Source organism: Molothrus ater, chromosome 25 (genome assembly GCF_012460135.2).
Source record: "Molothrus ater isolate BHLD 08-10-18 breed brown headed cowbird chromosome 25, BPBGC_Mater_1.1, whole genome shotgun sequence".
In the NCBI taxonomy this organism is placed as follows: Eukaryota; Metazoa; Chordata; class Aves; order Passeriformes; family Icteridae; genus Molothrus; species Molothrus ater.
Window position 1 is genome coordinate 5,860,654 of NC_050502.2, and position 21,292 is coordinate 5,881,945.

Here is a 21,292-nt window from a genome sequence, read left to right on the forward strand (position 1 = left end):
GCCGCCGCTGCTCGCTGCTGCCGCTGCTGCTGGTGCTGCTGGTGCTGCTGGAGCTGCCCGCGGCGTGGGGTGAGCCCCTGGAGGGGAACGGGGTGCGGGGAGCCGGGCACACTGGGCTGGGCTCTCCGTGCATGTGGGAGCGCTCTCTGCGCCTGTGGGTATGCGAGTGTAGGATCTGTGTGCTATCCACGGCAGTGTGGGTTATCCATGGCAGTGTGGGTTATCCATGGCAGTGTGGGTTATCCACGGCAGTGTGGGTTATCCATGGGAATGTGGGTAATCCACAGGAGTGTGGGTTATCCACGGGAGTGTGGGTTATCCATGGCAGTGTGGGTTATCCATGGCAGTGTGGGTTATCCACGGCAGTGTGGGTTATCCATGGGAATGTGGGTTATCCACGGGAGTGTAGGTTATCCATGGGAATGTGGGTAATCCACAGGAGTGTGGATTATCCACAGGAGTGTGGGTTATCCACGGGAGTGTGGGTTATCCATGGCAGTGTGTGTTATCCATGGCAGTGTGGGTTATTCTTGGGAATGTGGGTAATCCACGGAAGTGTGGGTTATCCATGGGAGTGTGGGTTATCCATGGGAATGTGGGTTATCCATGGGAGTGTGGGTTATTCTTGGGAATGTGGGTTATCCATGGGAGTGTGGGTTATCCACGGGAGTGTGGATTATCCATGGGAGTGTGGGTTATCCACGGCAGTGTGGGTTATCCACGGCAGTGTGTGTGATATATATATGCAGAAGGAGCCCTGCTAAATCTCCTTTTATTTTCCCACAGGGGACTGTGGGCCACTGCCAAATATCAGCCACGCCGAGCCCCAGGGGGACACCAAACACCAGCAGAGCTTCAGTGTGGGCTCCACAGTGACCTTCGGCTGCGTCCCAGGTTACACCAAGCTCCCCTTTCTCTCCAACACCATCCGGTGCCTGTCGAACTCCCGCTGGTCCAGCCTGCCAGAGTTCTGTGGCCGTGAGTGTTTCCCTTTCTCTGACACAGGAGGGTGCGGGCTGCTTGTGGGAACACCCACAGCTTTGGCAATCGCTGCCTCAGGGGTTTCCTCATCACACAGGATGAAGTGGTCTGGCCACTTCTCTTGCTGCCCCTTTTTCCTACACTCCACCGAAGCCGTTGGAGCCACTTGCATGGCACTTGTGTGTTAATGAAAATAGAGGAACAGCTTGGGAAGAGCATGGAAAAGGGGAGGGAATGCAGGGGTAGAGCACTGAGTGACCAAAGGGTTAACCAGGCTGGGAGGTTTGGCTTTGGGGATTTGGAAACTTCTCCAGTGAGAACTGGCTGCACTTCCCCACCTCAGACAATTCCCTGCTGGAAGTGGCCAGGGAGGAGGGCACTGTTTGGGGGGTCCGTGCTCTTAGTGAGACTCGTGTGTTATCACTCGGATTTATGTTTACAGCTGAAAGAAAAATGTTGTTATTTTTGCTCTGTAACCGGACATTTGGGTGTCTCTGTGGTGGCCAGGCAGCTGTCCCACACCCAGATCTGTGCCATTTGCTGCACTATCACCAGAAGACAAAATGCAGAATTTTTACGCCGTTAACACCACGGTGAGGTACATTTGTCGCCAAGGTTATGACAACACCACAGCCCAGCCCCCCACCAGCACCTGTTTGGACAACTTAACGTGGACAGAAGTTCCTGAACTGTGTCAGAGTGAGTGTCCCTGTCCCCATCTCATTTCATTTTCCCCAATGCTGTGTTCCAAGCGCCATGCCTGTATTTTAAAATTGCTCTTTTCTAATGACATTTAACATGAAATGCCATCAACTGCCTGATTTGACATTGCCATACCGCCATGAAAACTAAGTTTGTGGGGCTTTTCCCAGCCTCATGGTGTCCTAAGGATAATCTTACTCTTTTTTAGAGAAATCTTGTGGTATTCCAGCCAATCCAGAACATGGCCAAGTCATCCTAAAAGATATCCCAAAAGATCATCTGCTGGGTGGAACAGCCAGAGTGGTTTGTGACCATGGGTGAGTGTGAAGTCACTTCCCTCTGCATCCCAGCTGCCTGGTCAGAGTCACTGGGGTGTGAACTGGGACATGGGGCTCTGCCCATGCAGTCCTCAGCACCTCTGTGGTGACATATTCTTGGTTGGTGACAACCAGCTGATTTTGGGATGTGCCTTTTGTCCCCGCAGGTACAGATTAAAGGGAGCATCACCTTCCATCAGGTGTCTCCTACAGGGCGACAAAGCTGTCTGGAGTCCTCTTCCAGCTTGTCAGGGTGAGTGAAGTTGTCCAGTGCTTGACTGGAAAAAACAAATATTCCAACATAGAAATTCTGAATTTTTGGTTTACTTCACTAAGTGAAGTCAGGCCAGCATCTCTGCAAGGGGACAGCTGCTGTCACAAGCAGGGAGTCCCCAGGAGCATCACTGGTTCCTGTGCAAGCCTGGCAGGAGCAGTCTCTGCTGAGAAGAGCATCCCAGGGGTCCCCTCCTGAGTTCTCTCCTCTTTCTCCCGCAGTGATTTCCTGCCCCCCCCCTCCAGCCATCCCCCACGGGCAGCACAGTGGGAACGGCTCGGAGGAGTTCGCGCTGGGCTCCGTCACAACCTACACGTGTGAGCCGGGGCTGGAGCTGGTGGGACAGGACACGCTGCGCTGCACCGGCGACAGCGGCGACAGCGGCGACAGCGGCACCTGGAGCGGGGCCCCGCCCGCCTGCCGGGGTGAGCCCCATCCCGCTCACAGCCGCCCCTTCCTTCCCCCGCAGCTCGCTCCTGCTGGGCTGCCCTCGCTCCCGATCCCGTCCTGGCCGCACAGGGACTCTGCAGGGTTTGTTTCCAGGGCAGCAGCACCTGCTCTGCGAGGCGCCAGGCTCTGCTGAGGAGCACCAGGGGCAGAACCAGACTTGGTTTTATGTTTTCCCTTCAAGAGGAACAGGCAGAAATGTAATGAACAATGGGGGAAATTATCGGTGGCTGCAAAGCTGGTGGAGGGAATTTAGAAAGGATTTATTTATGTCTCGGGTCCAACAACACCCAGGCAATAAAGCCGAGTGGAACAGCAGAATCCCCTCTGTCCTTAAGGCCTGGAGTGGCACAAGAGGTCCCTGCCACAGCCTGAGACGCACAAATCACCTGCCCATGTGATGTTTACTCCTCTCTGAACTATTTCATATATTTTGTACAAGCCGAGCACCATCTAAAATCACATTTTGAGAGCTTTTCTTTTGTCTCTCCCTAGTTAAAACCACAGCAGAGACAAACCAAACCAAACCCTCAGAAGACAATCCTTACTGGCTGGGTAAGAGCTCCATTTCTTAGAGGTCCTGTTAATTGCTGTAATTGCACCACATTTTGGCCTTCATATTTTTAACATCCCTTTCATTATTTTCCTCCCCAGCAAGCATCCTCATTCCGAGTTGCATTGGTAAGTAGCTTAAAATTGAAAATACACTTTCCTACCCCAAAGCTGTTTGCTGTTAAATACCTGGAGTCAATGGTTGATTTCACTCTCCCTTTCCCTTCTTTGTTAGTTCCCCCAGTAGCCCTTGGAATTCTAGCTGGGATCATCATGAGACGGAAAGAGAGTGAAAAGCAGTAAGCTGCCCCTCCAAAGTCAGAACTTTCCCTGGGGATAAGTGGATTTTTCCTTTCAAACCGTATCCCTTCAGTATACTTGCATGGTTAGCATGATTTTTCCATGTTGTGAAGTTTTTATTCTACAATTTTCACCCTTTCTGTCTCTCCAGCTCTTATAATGTGAATTCACAAAAGCAGGAGGTGAAGGGAAGGGATGTAGCGATGCACCTGGAGGTTACAGATGAGAAGAAGCACCCCAAGCCCTGGAATTCCTATTTTTGGTAGGTTTGCTTGTTCATCTGCCCAAAACCTTGTGCCAGACTTACTTGTGACTATAGCCAGGGGTCTCACTGCTGCTGAGCTCACCTGTGCAGAAGGTATTTGAACAGTTTTTGACTTTCAAATGCCACGATGAGCACCCTGCTGTCCAAAGGGGGCCTCAGGAGGGTTTGGGGTTTGCTGGGTGGATTTCCCCCATCTCTCTCATCCACAGCCACACAGGGAAGTGCCACGTGTGTCCCAGCTGTGAGGAGCAGCTCCACAGTGACCTGGCCCCTCTCTCAGAGCCCCCACGCCACGGCTGTGCCACCTGCCAGGCCTGGCTGAGCTCCCAGCCCCACAAACCCCGCAGCTACTCGGTCCCCAGCATTGGTGGTGGGGACAGCCAGAGCCCAGCAGGCACCAGGTACAGATCCAACAGGGGAGCAAAACAAGGGGAAAGGGGGAGGAAGCATCTCTATGTGCATAAAGTGAGTTTTGCAGTTGGAATTCATGTGGTTCCTGTCTTAGCAGGAGCAAGGGTTTGATATGGGGGAGCAGTGGCTCTGTTGGGCAGGAGGTGTTTTTGGGAAGCCACACACTCAGGCTCTGTGTGTTCTCTCTCTGTGCGTTCAGCTCTCCTGCCAAAGCTGTGGATGTGCTGAGGGCAGATGGCACAGGAGGAGCTGCTCCGTGGAGCAGTGAGGCAGAGCAGCCCATGGACCACCAAAGGTCAGCCTTCCACCTAAAAACACCCAGATGCCATGGGGGTCATGGGCAAAAATCAGTGAATTTCAGAACGGTGCTTATCAGAGAATCCCAGAGTGGTTTGGGTTGGAAGGGACCTTAAAGCTCATCTCATGCCACCCCAACACCTCCCACTATCCCAGGCTGTTCCAAGCCCCAGAACCATGGCCTGGAAGGCACATCCGTGCTCTCAGCGCTCATCCTCAATGGTTCTTCTCCACAGGGACCACATCTGTCCCATCTGTGAGAGCTGGCTCCGTGCCCACACTGGCCAGGGTGGCAGCAGTGCCGAGACACCGGGGGAGTGGCAGCACAAGGGGTGAGTGTGGCCAGGGCAGGCAGCTCCTGTCCAGCTCCTGTCAGCACTGCAGTGAGGGCCCAGAGCTCGCTGCTGAACTCAGAACACAAGTAGGTGGCAGTGTGTGAGTGTCGGTTGCTCCTCGCCCCGTGCCAGGGCAGAAGGGTGGTGCCTGCTCAAGCAGAGATGTGGGACTGGGTGAGGTTCACTCAGATGATGCTTGTGGGGTTTCCCTGGGTGTCCCTGGAGCATCCTGTGCTCCTCAGCTGTGCTCACCTGACTCAGCCTCGTGTTCTTTGGGGCTCTGGTTCTGAGCCCAGGTGAGACCCTGCAGCGGGAGCCTCTTCTCAGCCACTGCCCAGGGCTTTTCCCACCTGTGGGTGTGGTTCCTTTGCTTGTGGCAGGATGAGGTTTTGGGCCAGAGAGGTGACGAGGTAAAGCTATTTGCTCAGTTTATTTATTTATCTTCTGACACTTGCCCATGTGAGTCCGGTGCTCTCTCAAGCTGGCAAAGCTTCCTCAACAGAGACACCACTGACAGAGCCAAATTCACATGAAAAACCAGATAAACATGGTTGGACATGTGGATCTGCTTGCTTTGGCTTTGGGAAGTGTGAACTCCTTGCTGCTGCATTTGCTTCAGGGTTTTTCCATTTATTCCTGTGAGTGCCTGCTCCACTGGCTGGGAGCCCCAGTCGTGGGGGAGCTGGTTCAGTTCTGCATTCTTGAATCTCTGCCTGTTGGAGTTTAAAAAGGGAAATAGTGAAGGAGAGCAGCTCTGTGGGTGCTGGAGCCTGTGCAGGGCGGTTTGGAGAGGGGCAGGTCCTGTCATGACCCTGCTGGGACTCACTCACCTCTCTCCCCACAGCCCCCAGGGCCCCGTCTGCGCCCCCTGCATGGACAGACAGCTCCTGTCCCTCGTCCACGGGGACACAGCCAGCAGCCCCGTGTGTCCCCTGGCCGGGGAGGGGACCCCAGCCCACCTGGTCCCTCTGCACAGCCCCAGCTGCCACCTGTGCCCCGTGTGCTCGGTGCCCACCCACGCTCACCTGTGCCAGCCCCAGCGCCTGGCACCTGATGGTAGGAGCTGCTCGGAGCACCCCAAACACCCCGGGTCCCTGGGGAGGGGCACAGGGCTCCTCAAACCCTCCCCAGGCCGAGGGGCTCCCCCGATCCCTGCTTGTTTCCCGTTGCAGGATAAATCCAGGAGCTGAGGAGGGAAGGGGAGTTCAGCACCGATGCCTGGCAGGGATTCAGCTCTGAGCGCAATAAAGGGACCTCAAGTCAAGGCTCTGACTTCACCTGGGCTGGCAAAGAAGCAGAAAAACCAAACATACTTCAAACCCACCTCTCTGTTGGTTTAATGCCCACTTTTTTGTTTGTTTTTGTATGAACAAAGTATTTTTGCAGCTCTTAAAGTGAGACTTTAAAAAGTCAGTAAACGTTTCTTTGCGCTAGGAAAACAATTTCCACTTTGCACAATCTTACAAGATTTATTTGTATTTCTTAAACTACTTTTTTTTAACTGAAGTTTCTTTCCTAGTGTGCAGATAAAAGTGCAAAATTTACAGTATTTATAGTAAAACTGTTTTGTAAATAAAAGGAATATAAAATAAAGAATACTGGTATCCTGGCTCTGGGTTTTTTTTCATATTTACTAATCAAGCCTTCCCATAGAGTGGCTTAAATGATTTTGCAGTCTCATTATTTGCCAGATGTAATCAAGTTCATTAATTGCTTCTGCTCAATTAATTGCTGCTGTTGCACTGGTGTCCAGTGCCTGAGCTTTCCTGGGAATTGTGATGATGGAGGTGGGGCAGGGCTCTGCTTTTCCCTCCTGACAAAGTGGCCTTGAAGCAGCGACTGCCAGGAAACCCTGGCACTGCTGTGTGGGACTGGAGTGCTTTGGAAGGCACCTGGAACGATGCTGAGAACTTATTATAAATTCAATATTCGTATTGGAATGCTGCTGAGAACTTCTGGAATGCTGCTGAGAACTCAAGGGCAGCAATCCCTGTGTGAAGCCATGGAGATGCCAAGACCTTTGTCCTGGGAGCAGGACACCAACCCCACAGCTTTTGGGCACTTTGTTTTCACCCTGCCTGCCCTGAGCCACTCGTGGCTGTGCTCAGGATGTGTGTGAGCATGGAGAGAGGTGAGGGAGGGACCATGTGGGCAAAAGGCCCTGGATTTGTCTGGCTGAGGGCAAGGCCATGCTGAGGCATTGGTGTCCTTTCCTGGCTCTAACTCAGCCTGGTTGAAGCTCACTGGATAAGCTGTCATAAAATGGAGTTAAGATTGGAAGGTTTCCTGTTTAGAAGGGAAACGCCACTGTGGTGGAATTTTGACTGCCTAAGCCTGAGACACTCAGACTTTCAGCTGCTGGCAAAGCAAAATGTTGAGGTTTGGGGTTTTGTCTGCTGCAGAGGTAAATCACCCATCTGGGAGCTTCTCATGATGCACACTGGGAATAGGAACCACCCAAAATGTGTCTGCTACAGACCTTTGGTTTCTCCATTTTCCCCTGCTAGCAGGAACACATCTCTAATAAGAAGGAAACCCACAAATAACCATTTCCATGCACACATCAGCCCTGTTCCAGACAGGCCCCCAAGTTCTCCCTCCCCAGCAGAGCTCTGTCCTGCTCAGCTGGCACAGGGGCACTGCAGATCCTGTTTCTTCAGCCTTGCAGAACAAGCACTTGCACATTGCTGGTTATTTTTATTGCTCTTTTACCGTAAGCCATGTGAGTGACTAAATGGACAAAACACAACCTGAAACCTCACAGCTCTGGGTTGTGTTTGGTTTTGCTATTTTAATCCCAGCACATTTATTCACACTGCATAGTCCAAAGTGATTTTTTGTTTTATTTAACATGTGATTTGGGGATCAGCTTGGAATTATCTCCCCACAATCACATGAAAGGAATTGTGAATGCTGAAACATTGTTTACAGCTGTGGTCACCAAAATTTACCATTGGAGAAGGTTTATTTACAGTATTTGTAATCAATTGCACATAATTTTTCTTTATAATCTGAGTGCAAATGACCAAGTGCAATTCTGAAGTGTGAACGTTGGATTTGTAAGTATTGGAAGCTCTCTGTCAATAAAAGAAATAAAAGGACTTGAGCAGTTCATGTCTTGCTGCCTGCTTTAGGCTGAGGAAGTGTCACCTGTGGGAGGTGGGCAGCTGGAGCTGCTGGGGCTGCTCCTCATCCAAAAGTCCTGGCTGGGAGTTGATTCTTCCTGCCAGGGAGGAGGATCAGCCCAGGGTCAGGTCAGGAGGATTTGTGTCCCCAGCTGGTCCCATTTTTATGGAAGGAGGGAATTCCCCAGTGCCCATCCCACCCCTGGGCAGGTGAATTGTGCCGTGCCCCTCAGGTGCCACCTCCATCCCCTGGGGCTCTGGGACAGAGCCTGGGCCACTTCCCCTCGGGAGGACACTCTGCTCCATGGGCACAGTGCAGCTACAGCACCTCTGCCTGCACCCAGCCCTTTTCCACCCCTCTTTTAACATCCTCCCCTGCTAAAACCAGCAGCAGCAGCAGCCTGAGGCACCTGCAGCCTCCCGGGGGTGCTGGCTGTGCCTGCACGTCCTGGGGAGCCCCCAAGTTCCTGTCCCACAGTCCTGGGAAGTTCCCCAGCAGCATCTCCTTCCTCCCACGGGGGCAGTGGGGGGAACTGGGGCGCCCATATCTGCCCCGTGCCCCCAGGAGCCGCTGCCTGTGCCAGGGATGGTGCCCACCCTCACCCTCTGCCTGCTGGGCAGCTCCGCTCTGCTCCTCAGCACCACGCCCGGGGCTCAAGGTAAGGCAGGGCAGCAGCTCTGCTCCTCTGGGGCCTTCCTCCCACGGCCCTCCTGCTCCTCATCACTCCTCTGTCCTCGCTGATCCCTGTGCTTTTCTCTGCGGAGGGAAACGGGAGCCCTGCACTGGTCCCAGGTGGACCTCGGCATCACAGAGCCCTGAGCCCCTCTGCTGATGGCAGAGACCCTCTGGGGCCATCAGAGCCACAGCTGGCACGTCACCAGAGCCACAGCTGGCACCCCCAGCCCAGGCTGGGCACCCCCAGCCCCCTGGCACAGCACAGACCCCGGGGGGCTGTTGGGTCCGTCCTGGGCTGCCCTGTCAGTGGTTTCCTGGGTCAGGTTGGGCCCTCAGGAGGGCCAGGAAAGGCTCTTGACCCTGCTGGGTGCTGACATGAGATCCTGGACACGCAGGTTTTGTCAGCTGAGGTGGCAGCGGGGTCCCCGAGGAGCGCAGGGAGGGTCCTGCAGCCCAGGGACCCCAGCCCAGCTGCAGCCCGCAGAGCCCACGGGCACCAGGCTGCACAGGACACCCTGCAGCGCCCCGGGGCCGGGCAGGTCAGCATTTCCCTTCTCTCCCTCCCAGCTGCCTGGTGCCCGCAGCCCCGGGTGCCCTACGGGCAGGGTGTCCCCTCGTCGCCATTTCTACCGGACGCAGGACACCGTGAGCGTCACCTGCAACCCGGGCTACACCCGGCGGGGCCCGGGCAGCAGCACCTGCGGGGCTGCCTCCAGGTGGGACCCCCCTCTGCCGCAGTGCAAAAAGGGTGAGTGTCACACCAGTGCCCCACACTCTCTTGTGTCCTCCCAAATTCACTGGGAAGGCAAAGCTGGGGTGGATCTGTCCTGGCTGCCCTTCCCAAGCTTGGCTGGCAGAGAAACAGAAACAGCTCCGGTGGGACACAGGGATGGCTGTGACCTGTCTGGGGCCCTGAGAGGGATGGGGAGAGGTTAACCCTGAAGGATGGCAGGGTCTGAATGCCGGGGGGGTTCTGACACTGCTTCTGGGCAGATGTGGGGCATTTTCACCTTCATTGTGGAGTGGAGAGTAATCACAACTTCTCACTGCTCTCGCTGCTTCCACATCAGTGTGGATCCCTCCCAAATCCTGCCATGTGCCCGAAGTCCTGTCGGGACTCTCATTACTGCCAGTGATTCCCTTCCAGGTGCAGCTGCACCGGGAAAGCTGAGCTAAAGCCGTGAACCAGCAAATGCAGCCCAGAGCAGAATTCAGGAGATCACCCTGCTGTTACTGAGCTGTGCCAGGAGCACCGACCAGCTCAGAGCAGACCCACAGGACGCTTTCTTTCCCTCTGCAGAGGTGACATGTCCCCGGGCACCGAGCATCGCCAATGGGCTGCACTCCGGGCTCTCCTCGGGCAGCTTTCCCCGGGGAGTGACCGTGTCCTACAGCTGCAGGGAGGGCTTTCAGCTGCTGGGCAACGAGTCCATCACCTGCACGGACTCCGGGCGCTGGAGCCGGCCCCTGCCCCGCTGTGAAGGTCTGTGGGGGCCTCTCTCGTGGGCTGGGGGGCAGGAGGGGTGCTGGGCGTGCTGTAGGGTCAGAGCAGGGGGGGTTATGGCACTGAGGGCAGGAGAGGGCTCTGTGTGTGCGGGATCCGCTCCTCGTGCAGTGAAGTTTAAAGGGCGCTGTCACTGCTCCCCCAGCGATCGGCTGCCAGGTACCCGAGGTGCAGAACGGGAAGGTGCACAACGCGCAGAGCACCTACAGAGCTGGAGAGACTCTGCACTTTGACTGTCACCCCGGCTATGCAGCAGAGGACTCCGATGAGGCTCGGTGCCAGCCCGGGGGCACCTGGGACCCGCCGGTGCTCGTGTGCCATAGCGGTGAGTGCTGCTCAGGATCGGGGGCTGCAGGCAGGGATTTCACCCCTCCGTGCCCTTCCCCTCGCTCCCCGATCTCTCGCTGAGTTAAATTTCCCATCTCCCTCCCGCAGTCCGGCCCTGCCCGATGCCTCCGGAGGTCGCCAATGGAAATCACAACGGCCGGGACACAGCAGAATTCACCATGGGAATGTCTGTAAGGTACAGCTGCAATCCTGGCTATTACCTGGTCGGAAATGCCGCTGTGTCCTGCAGAGCATCGGGGAACTGGAGCCAGCCCCGCCCTCGCTGCGAAGGTGAGTCCGGGCTCTGTCCCGTCAGGCTCTGAGCACAGGGGACACCCTCACCAAACCCACCTGAGACCTTCCGTGAGAGACTGAATTCCATTTTAATGAAATATATGGGTTTATAATATGTAGAGAACAAGCTAAAATCCGCGTGTCCAGAGCCAGCACCCTCCTCCCTGTGCTCCAGTCATATCCATGGATGGTGGCAGTGCTGAGACCAGGCATGGGGCACGGGCGGGGGGACACAGCTTTTAGGGGCATACCAGCTGAGTTTGAACGAATCATTTCAATACTCTTTGTCCAGAAAAATCAGAGGAGAGTCAGGAGACCCTAAGGCTGCTGGCAGGATGCAGCTGGCAGTACCTGGGGTTTGAGTCCTCTGTCCTCCCAAAGTCTGACATGTGGAAGGGTGGGGCTGAGCTGGCTCCCCAAAATCTCCTCTCCCAAACTCTGATGAGGTTTCCCCTCCCTCTGCAGAGGTGACATGTCCCCGGGCACCGAGCATCGCCAATGGGCTGCACTCCGGGCACTCCTCGGGCAGCTTTCCCCGGGGAGTGACCGTGTCCTACAGCTGCACGGAGGGCTTTCAGCTGCTGGGCAACGAGTCCATCACCTGCACGGACTCCGGGCGCTGGAGCTGGCCCCTGCCCCGCTGTGAAGGTCTGTGGGGGCCTCTCTCGTGGGCTGGGGGCAGGAGGGGTGCTGGGCGTGCTGTAGGGTCAGAGCAGGGGGGGTTATGGCACTGAGGGCAGGAGAGGGCTCTGTGTGTGCGGGATCCGCTCCTCGTGCAGTGAAGTTTAAAGGGCGCTGTCACTGCTCCCCCAGCGATCGGCTGCCAGGTACCCGAGGTGCAGAACGGGAAGGTGCACAACGCGCAGAGCACCTACAGAGCTGGAGAGACTCTGCACTTTGACTGTCACCCCGGCTATGCAGCAGAGGACTCCGGTGAGGCTCGGTGCCAGCCCGGGGGCACCTGGGACCCGCCGGTGCTCGTGTGCCATAGCGGTGAGTGCTGCTCAGGATCGGGGGCTGCAGGCAGGGATTTCACCCATCCGTGCCCTTCCCCTCGCTCCCCGTTCTCTCGCTGAGTTAAATTTCCCATCTCCCTCCCGCAGTCCGGCCCTGCCCGATGCCTCCGGAGGTCGCCAATGGAAATCACAACAGCCTGGACAAAGCGTTTTTTACCATGGGAATGTCTGTAAGGTACAGCTGCAATCCTGGCTATTACCTGGTCGGAAATGCCGCTGTGTCCTGCAGAGCATCGGGGAACTGGAGCCAGCCCCGCCCTCGCTGTGAAAGTGAGTCCGGGCTCTGTCCCCTCAGGCTCTGAGCACAGGGGACACCCTCACCAGTGCAAACAGATCCTCCAAGAGGGTTAATTCCATGTAAAGTGTATCATGGAATCAATTCGTGCCAAGCCTTCCTACGGCTGGGGAGGTTTGTGTGGACGTTGTGCTGATTTTGTGGTTCCAACATTAACAGCCGGTGGTTTTGTGTTTTCTTTTGCTCCATCTCCTCCTGCACACCCTCATTTCCAGGGACTGTCTGCATCAGTCCAATCGTAGCCAATGGAAGGCAAGTCGGTGGCCACGGGCTTCTCTCTGCCCCCGGGCAAACGGTGACATTTCGGTGCCACGATGGTTACAGCCTGCAGGGCAGTGCCAGCCTGTCCTGCCAGGAGGATGGCAGCTGGCAGCCCCCTGCTCCTGTGTGTGACAGAGCACTGCCCCACCACAACTCCTTCACCAGGTCTCCAGGTACCTGACATAACTGCTGGTTTATGTCCCCTAATCCTGTTTAAAAAATGTTGTTAAACCCTTTGAGGGGAAGATTCAAGCCTATCCTGGGAATAAGAACCTAATCCTCTGCAATCCTTTGGGAAAATGTCTTTATTAATGGCTATATTAATCAAAACGAACATTTTTACAAGGCAAACCAAACCCCTTTCCTCCTAACAGTGCTCTTTGTGTGCTTGGCCTCAATGTGCCTGTCCTGCCTGCTTCTCACATCTCTTTTCTCTCTCACTAGGTGCTTGTGGTGCTCCCACAAGGTTGCAGTTTGCTGAGCTAAATGAGGAGCACAGAAATGCCATTGATTTTCCTGTTGGGAAGACTGTGCAATACACTTGCTGCCCTGGATATGCTAAAGTGCCAGGAATGTCACCTACTCTGACATGCCTTGAGAGTGGAGTGTGGTCAGAAGCACTAGAGTTCTGTAAAAGTGAATAGCTCCTTGATTTGGTGTCTGTTGTTGCAGGAGGAACAGGTCTCAGGTTCTGTCCATGCTGCCAAAACCTTGATGTTATTCTGAATATGTGACTAGTAAAGCCATGTAAACCTTTGAAATTGGAAACCATCCAGTGCTGGGGGAGACTGGGAATGTGGGCAGGGGACTGGAGGAATAATTGCGTATTTGGTACTGTGATGTAGAGAGACAGGATATAAGGGTGTTTTCCTTTCCCAGGGAAACAGTGCAGTCACCCAGGTGAGCCTGTGAATGGCAGGATTATCTCCCTGACAAATCTCCAGCTTGGGTCTACAGTGGTTTACAGCTGTGAGGAAGGGTAAGTCCTGCTTTGGAGGTGGATTAGGTAAGTGTCCCCCTTTTTAACCCCTGTTCATTCACTCCCAGTAAATGGATTCTGGACATATATATATCTATATATCTTATATATATATAATGGAGATATATATATATATATATAATGGAGATATATATATATATATCCCCCATAAATGCTGGGAAATGGGTCAGGCAGATCAGGGAAGGAATTTCCCCTTTAGAGCCACAGCTCTGCTGCCAGCAGGGCTGATCCCACATCCCAGGTGGTTGGGAGGAACAGTAATTCCAGCTGAAATGGCTTGGGGTGAATGACCAACACTTTCACCGCCAGGCACAGGTTAATTGGACAAGCCAGCAGGCGCTGTGAGATCTCTGGGGGACGTGTTGCATGGACTGGCCATACTCCCCTCTGTCAGCGTGAGTAGCTCGTGGCTCAGGGGTTTGCACGGGATCTGGGGAATATTTTCCAGCAGAGACTGCCACATCTTTCCAATCAAAGCTTTCACAGGCAATTCTCCCCTTTGTGGGCAGGAAAATTACCAGAAGGTTTGGAAGTCATAGGAAAGCAGTGTGGGAAAAGGTACAAGATCCCAAGCTGAAGGGATTATGGAAAGCAACACCTCAGCTGGAGCTTTTCCAGCAGTGCTTGAGCATCCTGCTGCTGACTGACACCAGGAGCCCATTGCAGGAGAGGAAGGGAAAACACGCTCAGCTTAGGGGTTGCTTTGTCAGACCCAGAGAGACCAAGGGTCAGTCCTAAGGAGAGGCAGAGCACTGAGGCAGGGCCAGCAGCGAATCCCAAAATCCCAGACCGGGGGTTTGTTCCCTCTCTCCGCCACTGGTGAGTGCCCAAGAGCTGCTGTGCTGCTCCTCAGCAATTCCACCTGGCGGTTTCTCTGCTGATCAAGTAGTGTGGCTGATCAGGGCCGTTTCATGCGGAAGAAAGAAACATTTGCTGGTACATTCTGAGGTTTTAAAGCGTTTTCCCGGATTCTCCAGGTAGGTGTGAACCACGCGTGACACACAGACTGTGCCTGTTCCAAAACTTGGCAGCAGGATTTTATACAAGTGCTGCTAAATAAGTACTCGATTTCTTATTTCTTAAACAGTAGACAGTGCAAAGCACGCAGGTGTTTCCTCCACAGAGAGCTTTGATGACCGCTCTGCTTTCTACATGCCATGGGGGGGATCCTGTTCCCAACCAGCTCTCAGCTGGGAGGTCGCTTCATCCCATCTTTGGAACCAGTGTTTGTGCCCCACAGCCCGAGGGGTTCCGGGTGCTGTGGTGCCGCTGTTGAGTCGAGGTTCTGCTCCTCTGCAGGCATCCCCTGCGAGCCACCGCCGGACATCCCCAACGGGCAGCACACGGGCCGGCTGCTGAACGAGTTCCACTACGGCACGGCCGTGACCTACAGCTGCCGGCGCGGCTTCCCCCTGCACGGGGAGCCCTCCATCCACTGCACCACCCGCGACGGCCACAACGGCGTCTGGAGCGAGCCCCTGCCGGCCTGCGGAGGTGGGCAGGGCTGCCCGAGGGCGCGGGGACCCCCAGCCATCCTCCCAGCGCCGCTGCTCCGGGTTGGGAAAGGCTGGGAAACCGCAGCTAGCTGGAATTCTCGCCCCAGCATTTTCCAGGGCTGAGGCCAGCAGAGCAGGGAGGCTGGAGAGCCACCCTGCTCCCCTTTCCCCTTGGAATGTTTGTTGTTGCAGGATGCGGGCACAACATCTTCTCTAAGAAAATTATTTTCAGGCTTGTGTCTTAAAATTGCAGCCCTTGGCGGCTTCACATTGCCCAGCTCTGCCTGAGGACAAATGTTGAAATGCCCTGCCCAGCTCTGCCTGAGGGCCTGTTCTGAGCACCTGCACCTCTTTTTTTTTTCCAGAGGCGAACTGTCCTGTCCCACAGCTCCAGCACGGGAGGATCCTGGCTGCCAGGGCTGCCTACGCACACGGGGACACTGTGACCTTCCAGTGTGACCCAGGCTATGCCATTCGTGGCCACAGAGAGATCCAGTGCCAGCCAAACAACACCTGGGAGCCGCCTGTGCCCGTCTGCGAGCAGGGCAAGTGTCCCAACAGGTTTTAACCTTCCCCCACTCTCCAAATCCGCCTTTTATGGCTCTTTAACACCCAGGCTGCTCTCTGTCCTGGCAGCCTGGCTGCGGAGCCCCTGCCAGGCTGGGCTTTGCCGAGCTGAAGGAGCCCTACCGGAACCAGACAGTGTTTCCTGAGGGGAGCAGGGTGGAATTCGTGTGCCAGCCTGGCTACAGCCAGCTCCTGGGGGTGTCCCCAGCCATCACCTGCCTCAGGAACCAGACGTGGTCTGCAGCCCTGGAGTTCTGCAAAAGTACGTCCTGCAAGCGCGGAAAGCCTGAAGTGGGAGGCTTGGCTGGTTTCTGTGTTTCCCCAGCTCTGTGGGTGCCTCTGCCTGCTCTCCGTGGTGCCATCCCTGCTGGGATGTGGGCACAGCTGAGGGCTGATGGAGGCTGGCATTGCCTTCCAGGGAAGCAGTGCCCCAGCCCAGGGAACCCAGCGAACGGCAGGGCTGTTGTCCTCACAGATCTCCTCTTCGGGTCCAAAATTAATTACACTTGTGACAAAGGGTGAGTCCTGCCCTGGGGAGAGTGAAGTGGATTTTCAGCTTTACACAACCCAGTTCCCAAGTCAGAACTCTTGGCTGCCACTTGCAAGGGTTGTAAAGAAATCTCAAGCTGAAAAAAATCTCACTGTTAAAATAACGAATCCTTCTGTGTGGTCCAGGTACAAGCTGGTGGGAGGCTCCCAGAGAATTTGTGAGGTCTCTGGCACACATGTCTCATGGAGTGGGGATCCTCCAGTCTGCCAGCGTAAGTAGGCCACCACAACAGGCCCTTGGAGATGGTTTACAAGATAAAGTGGAACTTCTTTCAAGCCAAAGGTTTTATTGCAAAAGATTTCTCAAGTCACTGAATGTGTAAAATATTTCCTTTTTCTTTTCATTTTGTTTTGGATATGCTTCTGAAAATGGTTTCAAAGGTCTTTTATTTATTCTGGTGCAAACTGGGAAGAAACATTAATGTTTTAAACTTCCTGTTAGTGGGTAAGTATTTCTCACTGGCCAGTCCCTCTCTGTGTCACCAATGATTACGGAAAGGGAGGTAAGAATTGTCCCAGCACCTCCAGACACGGGCAGCATGGAAGTGACTCACAGGAGGGGACAGATTTCATTCCCACGTGTGCTTTTATCCATGCAAAGTTTGTTCCTGGAGCATCAGGTCATTGAGTCACTGCTGAGGTGGCTTCCCCTGTGTCAGTGCCCTCCCTGGGCAGTGTGTGTGCCCTGCGGCCCCGGGCAGTGCTGATCCCCCCTGTCCTGCCCACAGGTGTCACCTGCGCTGCCCCTCCGGCCATTCCCCACGGGACACACAGCGGGGGCTCCAGGGACACCTTCTCCCTGGGCGACGTGGTCACCTACACCTGTGCCTCGGGGCTGGCCCCAGCTGGAGACACCTCCCTGTCCTGCACCTCTGTGGACGGGGAGCGCGGCACGTGGAGTGGGACAGTGCCACGGTGCCAAGGTACGGCTCGGGGCGTGCCCACAGCCAGCTCTGGCTGGCCCTGGCACAAGGGACAACCTGGGGGACACAGCTCACACAAGCGATTCTATTTATTCACAGCAGTTAATGTCAGTGTTCAAAACAACTCGGAGGATTTACAATTTTTTAATCACTTTTCTACGCATAAAATGGGTATTTGCTAGTGCTTTACTATAACAGCTTTCTCTTTTTGATGCTGATGGGGGAGTACTATTATTGCTTCAGTTTTCATTACAACTTAATTTGATTTATTGCTTCTGAAGAAGCTCTAAAAACCAGGACGTTGGTTTCTGCTGAAGCAAAGAGCTAAGGAGAGTTCCTGGAAAAATTCCGTATCACCTTGTCCCGGCTGATTGCACCTGTGTTATCTCGCTCCCTTTGCTTTCAGCAGGTTGGGGCTTTTTGGTGTTTATCTTGCCCTGCCCCATTTTTCACCTGCCTTTCCCTGTTCCCGGCAGAGGTGAGCTGCCCTGCCCCGCCGAGCATTGCCAACGGGCAGCACAGCGCCAGCCCCGGGGCCAGGCACAGCCCGGGCTCCGTGGTGCTCTACACCTGCGCCGAGGGCTACTCCCTGCTGGGCAACGCCTCCATCCGCTGCACCGCCAGGGGCACCTGGAGCCGGCCCCAGCCCCGCTGCCGAGGTGCGCTCCAGGGGCTCCTTGCTCCTTCTGGGCTCTCGGTTTAATCACTGCAAGCAAATCCCCAGGGACAGGCAGCGAGCAGAGGTGCCGGGGCAGGAGCAGCCCCATGTGCCCCCATGTGGGTTTCCCTTTCTGTTCCCACTGAGTACAAACGCTCAGGAACAGCTGAATAATGGTATTTAGAGTAAGAACAAGAGTCAGAAATGTTGAAATGCCTGTGAGAGGGATGGCAAGGCCCAGCAGCAGGTGCTGTCCCTGCCCAGTGCCCCTCCACAGCCAGGAGGGGTTTCACATCCCCAGCTCTTCACATCTCCTGCTCTTCCTTTCCAGCAATTGGCTGCACCAGGCCAGAGATCGAGAATGGAAAAGTGGCTGGGTCAGAGACCACCTACAACCTGGAGGACATCATCATCTTTGAGTGCAACTTTGGTTATGCCTTGAAGGGCTCCCAAGAGTCCCAGTGCCAGTTTGGGGGCAAGTGGCACCCTCCTGTCCCCAGCTGTGAGAAGTGTAAGTGCAAATGAGGGACAGCTGATTTCTGAACCCCTATAAAGGAGGTAAAGGGGCTGGGAAGGAAAAAGATGCACATATATGTCCTGCCATCCTTCTAATCCCCATCCAAACCCCTGAACAGGCTGCCTGGGGAGGAGTGGGCATCATCTGGCACCATCCCTGGAGGAATTTAAAAGACATGTGGATGTGGCACTTGGGACATGGGGTAGTGGGCTTTTCAAACCTGAATGTTTCTGTGATCCAGACCCTTGTTAAATGTAGGGCTGTTTAAATGAATCCACGAAATCCAGGCTGGTACCTGATATCATTCACAACCACAGAAGGACCAGAGCAAGTTATTAGGGCCACAGATGGAAACTAACCACTGTAGATGCCTAAATAGCGAGAAACTATCATTTTTATGTCAATAAGCTCAGAAAACATGAAGGCTGGAAGGAAAGAGAGGGTAGGATGGAAATATCATTCAGTGACAGCCCTCATTGCTGTTGGGCAGAAATTTTTGGGAAAGAACAAAGTTAAAAGGCTGCCTCAGCCTGCAGGGGGGTTTGTGGTACCAGCTCTTGGCTAGCTGGGATCTTTTCCTCTCCTTGCAGTGCCGCCGTGTCCTTCCCCTCCGACTATCAGAAATGGCCAGCACGACAGCAAGGGGGTGGCAGAGTTCATCCCTGGCATGGCAGTGAAGTACCACTGTGACCCAGGCTACCTCCTCACTGGGAAAAGCTCGATTTCCTGTTTGCCATCGGGAGTCTGGAGCATCCCTTACCCCCGGTGTGAAGGTGAGCTGCAAATGCTGCTACCCCCCAGTGCAAAGGGAGAGCACTGCACTCACAGGGCCTCCCAAAACCAGAGGAGCACCCTCAGCTCTGGCAGCCATGCCCCCAGCCGTGCCCCCAGCCTGAGCTCTGCTGCTTTTCCCTCCCAGTGATCACCTGCAGCAGCCCCAGCATCAAGGACGGGGAGGTGGCTGAGGGCCGGAGGGCTGTGTACCACCCTGGGGACAACGTCACCTTCCGGTGCCACCCAGGCTTCGTGCTGAGGGGCAGCCGTGGGGCCAAGTGCCAGCCTGACAGCCGCTGGGTGCCCGCGGTGCCCACCTGCCAGCCAGGTGAGCCAGTGACGGCTTTGCCGTGGTGCCAGTGCTCCTCCTCTGGTGAAAGCCCTAAAACAACCTCTGCTCTCTGCTCCTGCCCGGCAGTGCGGCCCTGCCCTCCGCCCCCCGTCATCGCCCACGCCACGCTCAGCGCCGACCCCGGGACCAACTTCACCAGTGGCACCTCCGTGAGCTACAGCTGCCAGCCTGGCTTCTCCCTGCTCGGGGACCCCTCCGTGCTGTGCACGGCCTGGGGCAACTGGAGCCTTCCCTACCCTCGCTGTGCAGGTGGGGCTGCCTCAGCATCCATCCCGTGCCAGGCCCAGCATCCATCCCGTGCCAGGCCCAGCATCCATTCTGTACCACACTCAGCCTCCATCCCGTGCCAGGCCCAGCATCCATCCCGTGCCAGGCCCAGCATCCATCCCGTGCCAGGCCCAGCATCCATCCCGTGCCAGGCCCAGCATCCATTCTGTACCACACTCAGCCTCCATCCCATGCCAGGCCCAGCATCCATCCCGTGCCAGGCTCAGAATCCATTCTGTACCACACTCAGCCTCCATCCCGTGCCAGGCCCAGCATCCATTCTGTACCACACTCAGCATCCATCCCATGCCAGGCTCACCCTGGATCAGGCAAACCTGCCAACCTGCAGGATTGCCTGGCATGGGGAGAACCACAGCAGGAGCTGTGCTCGCTTTGGTGGCACTGGGAATAAGCTGGTGGCACTGCTCAGGTTTCCCAAAAGGAGACAGGCTTGGGTGTTCCAAATACTGAAATTAAAGATTTATGTACTTTACAGCCCAGAGTTGTGTGAAGGCATCACACTGACCAAACTAGTTTTGGGCATTGCTTTATCCCATTTTGTTTCAAGACCACATAAATTAGGTGCCTGTGTCCTTATATGCAGAGTGTTATTTGATGCAGACAAATGTCAGACTACATAGAAGATGCATTTATAACTTGGGGTTTAGCAGTGCCTATCAATGCACCTGTTTCTCTTTAGCTGCATTTCACAGCCAAGGACACATTTCTCATGCTCATTTCATTTCTTGGCAGCCGGTTGTGGCACACCAACACCGTTGCTATTTGCTGAGCTAAGCAAGGAATATGAAAATCAAACTGAGTTTCCTGTTGGGATGACTGTGAACTACACTTGTCGGCCTGGATACGTGGAACAGCCACAGATAACACCATCTATCACATGTCTTGAAAATCTAACATGGTCTGAAGCCCAGGAGTTTTGCAAAAGTAAGTTTTGCAGCTGCTTCTAATTGGTTTAAATTGTTGTGCGCTGAAGCCTTGTAATTTCCCCTTCATCATTCCATCCTTTGGAGGGTTTGGGCAGACTCCTGGAAATAGTGATTCTTCCCCTATGACACTGAGTTAAAGAAGCTTAAAATCAGCTAATCTCAACCCCTGCCATGAGCACCTTCCACTACCCCAGCTTGCTCCAAGCCCCGTCCAGCCTGGCCGTGGACATTTCCAGGGATGAGGCAGCCTCAGCTGCTCTGGGCAGCCCCCTGCCCACCCTGACAGGCAGGAATTCCTTCCCAATATCCCACCCAACCCTGCCCTCTGGCAGTGGGAAGCCGTTCCTGTCACTCCATCCCTTGTCCCAAGTTCCCTCTCCAGCTCTCTTGGAGCCCCTTTAGGCACTGGAAGAGGCTCTAAGGTCTCCCTGGAGCCTTCCCTTCAGGCTGAACAACCCCAACTTCCCCACCTGTCCCAGGGTCGTGGCCCTGCCCTTTTCTCAGTTTTGCTTTGTCCTCTCTCTTTAGTGCTGCAATGCCCTTCACCACCAAATATTGCCAAAGGAACCCACGACAGCCAGGACTTGGAGGTTTTTCCCACTGGGATGGTTGTGAACTACAGCTGTGACCCTGGCTACAGCCTCCGGGGAGAGGCATCCATCTACTGCACCAGCTCTGGCAACTGGAGCCTCCCTCTCCCTCAGTGTGCAGGTACACTGTGGCTCTGAGCTTGGACTTATGGCACTTTCTACCTGTAGGATTCATCCTTACCCTTCCCAAAATTCTGACTCCTTTACCCTCCCCTTCTTTTACCCATTTTGCACAACAATTTTAAGCCGTACATACGCAAAATGCATTTTAAA

General features: G+C 54.9%; 1 protein-coding gene across 1 annotated transcript in view; it reads left to right on the forward strand.

The window, feature by feature from the left end:
* The window catches only part of CR1 (complement C3b/C4b receptor 1 (Knops blood group)), a 50,072-nt gene continuing 28,780 nt past the window's right edge, over window positions 1-21,292 (forward strand). The window contains exons 1-38 of the mRNA XM_054517315.1: window positions 1-69; window positions 787-978; window positions 1,489-1,680; window positions 1,892-2,000; window positions 2,168-2,253; window positions 2,496-2,699; window positions 3,217-3,276; window positions 3,376-3,402; window positions 3,509-3,572; window positions 3,725-3,835; window positions 4,048-4,239; window positions 4,449-4,544; window positions 4,783-4,878; window positions 5,726-5,937; window positions 8,572-8,665; window positions 9,267-9,430; window positions 9,983-10,165; window positions 10,332-10,511; window positions 10,622-10,804; window positions 11,273-11,455; window positions 11,621-11,800; window positions 11,911-12,093; window positions 12,334-12,552; window positions 12,824-13,015; window positions 13,259-13,358; window positions 13,689-13,774; window positions 14,679-14,873; window positions 15,241-15,420; window positions 15,513-15,704; window positions 15,861-15,960; window positions 16,118-16,203; window positions 16,720-16,914; window positions 17,391-17,573; window positions 18,680-18,862; window positions 19,009-19,191; window positions 19,282-19,464; window positions 20,236-20,427; window positions 20,958-21,140. Coding sequence (XP_054373290.1) covers window positions 1,545-1,680; window positions 1,892-2,000; window positions 2,168-2,253; window positions 2,496-2,699; window positions 3,217-3,276; window positions 3,376-3,402; window positions 3,509-3,572; window positions 3,725-3,835; window positions 4,048-4,239; window positions 4,449-4,544; window positions 4,783-4,878; window positions 5,726-5,937; window positions 8,572-8,665; window positions 9,267-9,430; window positions 9,983-10,165; window positions 10,332-10,511; window positions 10,622-10,804; window positions 11,273-11,455; window positions 11,621-11,800; window positions 11,911-12,093; window positions 12,334-12,552; window positions 12,824-13,015; window positions 13,259-13,358; window positions 13,689-13,774; window positions 14,679-14,873; window positions 15,241-15,420; window positions 15,513-15,704; window positions 15,861-15,960; window positions 16,118-16,203; window positions 16,720-16,914; window positions 17,391-17,573; window positions 18,680-18,862; window positions 19,009-19,191; window positions 19,282-19,464; window positions 20,236-20,427; window positions 20,958-21,140 — 5,395 coding nt within the window. The 5' untranslated portion in view covers window positions 1-69; window positions 787-978; window positions 1,489-1,544. The remainder of the gene's footprint in view (window positions 70-786; window positions 979-1,488; window positions 1,681-1,891; window positions 2,001-2,167; window positions 2,254-2,495; window positions 2,700-3,216; window positions 3,277-3,375; window positions 3,403-3,508; window positions 3,573-3,724; window positions 3,836-4,047; window positions 4,240-4,448; window positions 4,545-4,782; window positions 4,879-5,725; window positions 5,938-8,571; window positions 8,666-9,266; window positions 9,431-9,982; window positions 10,166-10,331; window positions 10,512-10,621; window positions 10,805-11,272; window positions 11,456-11,620; window positions 11,801-11,910; window positions 12,094-12,333; window positions 12,553-12,823; window positions 13,016-13,258; window positions 13,359-13,688; window positions 13,775-14,678; window positions 14,874-15,240; window positions 15,421-15,512; window positions 15,705-15,860; window positions 15,961-16,117; window positions 16,204-16,719; window positions 16,915-17,390; window positions 17,574-18,679; window positions 18,863-19,008; window positions 19,192-19,281; window positions 19,465-20,235; window positions 20,428-20,957; window positions 21,141-21,292) is intronic.